The 6,000-nt window shown below is 45.7% G+C and overlaps 1 protein-coding gene across 1 annotated transcript in view; it reads right to left on the bottom strand.

Annotated features, from left to right (window-relative positions):
• Nucleotides 1-6,000, bottom strand: part of GPR153 (G protein-coupled receptor 153) — a 131,126-nt gene that overhangs the window by 45,458 nt on the left and 79,668 nt on the right. The window contains exon 3 of the mRNA XM_073603662.1: nt 3,436-3,865. Coding sequence (XP_073459763.1) covers nt 3,436-3,865 — 430 coding nt within the window. The remainder of the gene's footprint in view (nt 1-3,435; nt 3,866-6,000) is intronic.

The following is a 6,000-nucleotide window of genomic DNA, read 5'->3' as shown; positions in this document are numbered from 1 at the left end:
AACCGGGAACATACAGAATGTAGGGGGTCAAGAAGAACGCCCCATTGAATCCAACTAAAGCTCACCGGGTCACCGTATTATCGATCCTAGGGTGCTCGCAACCTGAACCATACATATACATTAAACATACAGACTAAGGGAAGTCCAAAAAGAGGACTAGAAGGACAAGTCGGTTTGGCTCAACAATTAGACTTAGAAAAACAACACCTCCACCCCTCACCAATTCAAAAATGACAACATGGTCTTATTAAGCACCAGAGAGCAGCTGTTGCTCGTTCACACACATCAATGCCGTCCATAGGCAATCCCATCACATAGAAGCATAGGCGTGCGCACAGGGTGTGCCGGGTGTGCCCAGGCACACCCTAATCCCCCCCATGCGCATTAGTGTTATCGTTCTGTGTAGCAACAGGAACATGGGAAAGATCTCCCTCTTACCGGCTCTGCCATAAGAGAAGTGTTTATCCTTTCTCTTTCACTGTGCCAGCAGGGAGATCAATGTGCCGGGGTCATATATATGTAGATACATACACATGCATGTCTGTTTGAGCTTAAGGGTGCACAGCCTAATGCATTAGGCTGCGCACACCTATGCATAGAAGGGATATCACCCAAATTGCTCCATTACCTCCCCCTCCAGTGGGCCTCAACCTGGGCCAAGTACGACCAATGGGAGTTAAACAAGGACAACCTAGTTTCAATAGAGGTGCAACCCCTTGGAGAAACAGCACCAACTAGCCTTGGCTTAATCAGATTGCATCACTTATTCACCTAACTCTCCACTGACGCTTTAAGAGTTCCCTTCACTGGAACTAAAGCAGGCCATACACGGTCGAATTTCTAACAAATTTTCTTTTCAAAATCAGAAAGTTCGTTTTTCCTGTGATCCGATGATGCCACCATTGATTTTCGAAATTCGGCCGATCAAGCCTTCAATTTTACTTCATGTTGCTACAGAAAAGAATTTTCGTGGCCGGGAATCTTCTTTTCTCTCCTTAAATTTTCTTTACTTATTACATTTCTCGCACGATTCTCCTATCATTGATTAGAAAATCGTTTGTTTTTCTAAAAATTTCCAACATGTCCGATTCCTCAAATTTGATTGCCGCACGAAAATCTGCGATTGTTGCAGCCCACTAATGGTGCGAAATTCGTACGAAAATTCTTTCATGCGATTTTTGAAAGTAAATTCTTACAAAATTCGAACCGTGTATGGCCAGTATAAGGGGCCAAGCCAAATCCCTGAAAAACAACCCCACACAATAATCCCCCCTCCACAAAATGATTTGGACCAGTGCACAAAGCAAGGTCCATAAAGACATGGATGAGCAAGTTTGGGGTGGAGGAACTTGACTAGAATGCACATAGTCCTGACCTCAACCCGATAGAACGCCTTTGGGATGAATCAGAGACTACGAGGCAGGCCTTCTCGTCCAACATCAGTGCCTGACCTCACAAATGTGCTTCTGGAAGAATGGTCAAACATTCACATAGACACACTCCTAAACCTTGTGGACGGCCTTCCCAGAAGAGTTGAAACTGTTATAGCTGCAAAGGGTGGGCCAACTCAATATTGAACCCTACGGACTAAGACTGGATGCCATTAAAGATCATGTGCGTGTAAAGGCAGGTGTCCCAATACTTTTGGTAATATAGTGTATGCGCGCAGGCAAGTCCCAATTTAAGACATGTCAAACTGTAGAGTCTGTGACCCTAAAACAACCCATATGGGGGCAGTAAAAGTTGAAAGGTCTTAGAGGTTGCTAGTCACTCCAAACAATCACCTCAATAGGGCAATGAAAGCAGGTAGATGCAGCAGAAGCAGGACAGCATAGCCAAGTATGCAGCAGGCAAGAGGATCAAGCTCGTCAGCAAGCAGCAGGTTGAGAGACGGAGTTCTTTCTTTCTTGAAATTATAAGTCAATCTAATATTTCGCTCGTTGTGATTTTTTTTTTTTTAATCCTTATTTAATGCTTTGCATATTACAAACATAATATCAAACTCAAGGCACAATAACACCATTGCAACCAGCCATTAAGTACAGCATTTTTTGAAAATGAAAAAAGAAAATACCATTATTTAATTTTATTTTTCTTTTCTGTTATTTTTCTTTGACTTTTGTAAATTGGAAAAATCTTCAATAAAAATATTTTGAAAAAAAAAAAAGAATAAAACTAGCAGCTCGTTGTGATTTAATTCCTACAAAAAGCTGTGAAGCTCTTCAACCAAGCCCCTCCACAGTACCAAGACGTCGTCAATGTACCTCAGCCAACAAACCACATGGCTGAGGTACATCGGGGACCAGTAAAGCACCTCCTTGTCTCATAGGCCTAGGTGAAGGCAGGAATAGACTGGGGCCCAAGGAGCACCCATGGAGTTAACTCTCACCTGCCGGTAGCTCACTCCCAGGTATTGAAAGAAATTATTATTAAGGGCAAACTCAAGAAGTTAAACAATTCATTCTGTGACCCCATTGGGGAAAGTTAGTTTCCAGAAAGTGGGCCACCCCCATGAGACCACACTCGTTTGGAAGCGACGTGTGGAGAGACTCCCCATCAACACCAACTAAAAGGGACCTTAGCCGGCCGAATCCTAAGAAGTACATCACAGATATCCTGTACATAGGATGGGAGTTCCACCACCTTATCCTTTTAATAAGAGCATCCAGATATTTGCCAACCCTGTCTAGTGGTCTCTTGATGGCAGAAACGATTTGCCTTCCCGGTGGATTATGGGGGCACCTATGAAATAATATTGTTGGAAGGGCAAAAGATCAAACTAGCACTGAAGCCCTTTTAGGCCAGGATGGAGATCCCTGTGTGAGGCTACTTCCCTGAAAGGGTCCCGGGAGGAGTTGACTATGTGAACTTGAGAATGTATTTCCCTGTGATGTGGTGTGTATTGCTTTTTCCTGAACACCACCAGTAAAGTGCAGAAAACTATTTCTTGTGTGGACATTCATTCCTTGGGGGGTGTAAAGGTCTATCATCGGGAATGTTGTGTGGAGGCCAATGGCAAGGGGGCATGGGCAGGGAATAAGATGGCAAAGAATTTGGCCTCAGCCGGAGGGACAGTGTTCTAGCAGAACTAGAGCGGGGGTAGGGACTTGTGCTTTTGCGCCAAAACCAGCAAACCATGACGCCCCTGTTACACTGTCAACTGCCTGACTTCTTGATAACTTGGTGTTTTTCAGCTCCCGAATGCGCACAGCAGCCTAATATCAACTAAGAGCGCTGAAATTGTTCACATTCCACGCAATGGATGTTTGGAAGGACTGCCATGGTCAGCATCCCGAGGTCTTTCAAGCTTTGAGAATCATCCTTAAGGTAAGTCATTTATTATTCTTTCTCTGACCATTCAGATTCTTACATAAGCCCACTCATGACTGGTTCTCTTGTTGATACATTGTGTACATTCTAAAGGAAGCTACTTACCAAGATGGGGAACCCCATTAGAAAGTCGTATATAAACACAATCCCAGATATCAAATAGGTAATTTGAAGCGAAGTCTTAATGGGCTCCGACCCATCTATGGATGACCTCCTCTTCCCATGAGCATCCTCCACCACAATGGTGGGCACGTTGAATTTGTTCTTGTCTACGTTCTGCCCGGTTTGCATAGAAAACGTCTGAAAAAGTGAGATGCCGATACAGACCACTCCAACCACCACACTGCCACTGATCAGCAGGAGGAAACACAGGCCAAAGCCCAGTCCGATCTCCGTCACGATGAAGCGGCAGTCCCCGGCGTAGAACCTCTGGGTGGGATTGTGCCATCCGACAGCGGGTAAAGTGGAGAGAATGAACGACACCATCCATATGCCCATGACGGTGTGCACTGCTTGCTTCTTTGTATTGCTTAACCTGGAAACATGACAAGAATTAAAGGGACATGTCACTTTTTTTTTTTTTTAATTAATTATAACTCCACTTTTATTTAAAAAAAAACACTCCCCTCCAGGTGATTTCTGTACACTGCAGGATTTATAACAAACTTTGTAGCAGATGCCTACCTATTTCTGTTCTGAAGAAAAAGCTGTTTGTTTCACCAAGTCCTCTAGAGTGGGGGGTCGGCAAGCCGTTAATCAGATCTGCCAGTCGACCACGGGCAGCCGACAGGTAGATCGAGAACACCGCCCTGCATTGCCCATCCTTCCCCACTCAACATCCCCCCCACCACCACCACCACCACCACTGCAGAGCAGAGAGCGGGACATATCACAGTACTGGATGGAGGGCGGGAGCTGCCAGAGTTAACTGTTCACATTAACCAGCAGCTAATTGGTTGCTGGGAAGCTGGGCGGTCCTACCAACCAATCACCAGCTTGTTCATGTGAAAGGTTAACTCTGGCAGCTCTTGCCTTCCATCCAGCTCTGTGAAACCTCTCGCTCTCTGCTTTGCTGGCACAGTGTACACCAGTGTAAGGTAGGAGTGTGTTTATATATGTTTGGGGGGGGGTGATGGGGGGACAGAGGAAACTACAGTGGGAGGGGGGGGTGAAGGGGAAAGTGTGGTTTGGGGGGGCACAGGACACTACAGGGTGGAGTGATGTGATATGAAGGGAACAGAGGGGAAGAGGACACTACAGTTGGGGGGAGGTAATGCTGTGATGTGAAGCGAGACAGGGGCAGGCAGAGGACACTACAGTGGGGGGGTGATGTGGAGGGGAGGAATAGGACACTGCTATGGGGGGGCAGAGGATACTACACTGGGGGGTGTAAAGGGGCGGAGGACACTATGGGGGACACTATGGGGGTGATGTGAAGGGACAGGGGCAGGCAGAAGAAACTACAGTGGGGGGGGTGATGTGAAGGGGGGCAGAGGACGCTGTTTTAGGGGGGCATAGGACACTGCTATGGGGGGAGCAGTGGACACTACATTGGGGGGATGTAAAGGGGGGTCAGTAGGGCAGTGGACGGTGCCAGTAGAGCAGTGGACAGAGCCAGTAGGGCAGTGGACAGAGTCAGTAGGGCAGTGGACGGTGCCAGTAGAGCAGTGGACGGAGCCAGTGGGGCAGTAGATGTGGCCAGTAGGACAGTGCCAGTAGGGAAGTGGGAGGAGCCAGCAGGAAAGTGGATGTGGTCAGTATGGCAGTGGATGATGTCAGTAGGGCAGTGGACAGTGTCAGTAGAGCAGTGGGCAGAGCCAGTAGGGAAGTGGATATTGTCAGTAGGGCAGTGGATGTGGTCAGTAGGGCAGCCGACGGTGCCAGTAGGGCAGTGGATTGGTTCAGTCGTTTTTTGATTTTGTTTTTTACAATTTTTTTGCAACCCCCTACTTACAAAGGCATGGTCATAAAGGAACCTATGGACAAAGGAACAATCTAATTTCAATTATACAATCCAATCAAATTTAATTATTCAACTTCTATGCCTCATCCCCAAAACTTGATGCATCAAAACTATATTAGTAGTATAGGCATGGGACTTTTAAGGAACCACATTTTTGTAAAAATGTAACTTTTATTTAATACACTTAAGATAAGACAATTATGATCCATATAACAACGGACTATAATAAAATACAGTTTCTAAAACCAATCAGTCTCCAACATTGCAATGATTGCGCATGGTAGTCTTTACAGCTTGAGCTGCCATGCGCAATCACTGCAATGTCGGAGACTGATTGGTTTTAGAAATTGCATTTTATTATAGTCTGTTGTTATAGGGATCATAATTGTCTTATCTTAAGTGTATTAAATAAAAGTTTAAATTGTACAAAAATGCTGTGCCTTAAAAGTGCCTTGCCTATACTACAAATATAGTTTCGATGCATTTAATTATAACAAGTATTATTAACGAGTATTTCCAGAGGAAGTCACGAGACTGTGACGAAACCGGTAGGAGGAGCTTGATCGGCTGTCAAGAGAGGTACCAGGAAGTGTTGCAGTGCTGGCATAGGACCAGGGGAACGCCGTGTAAACCGGGGCTGCAGAACCAGACCACAGGTGACTCTATCACCCCTCAGCACTATAGCACTTTAAAAGGCGTTTTTTATT

This window comes from Aquarana catesbeiana, linkage group LG10 (genome assembly GCF_042186555.1).
Source record: "Aquarana catesbeiana isolate 2022-GZ linkage group LG10, ASM4218655v1, whole genome shotgun sequence".
Classification (NCBI taxonomy): domain Eukaryota; kingdom Metazoa; phylum Chordata; class Amphibia; order Anura; family Ranidae; genus Aquarana; species Aquarana catesbeiana.
The sequence above is the reverse complement of the archived record's forward strand: the minus strand, read 5'-3'. Positions and strand labels throughout refer to the sequence as shown.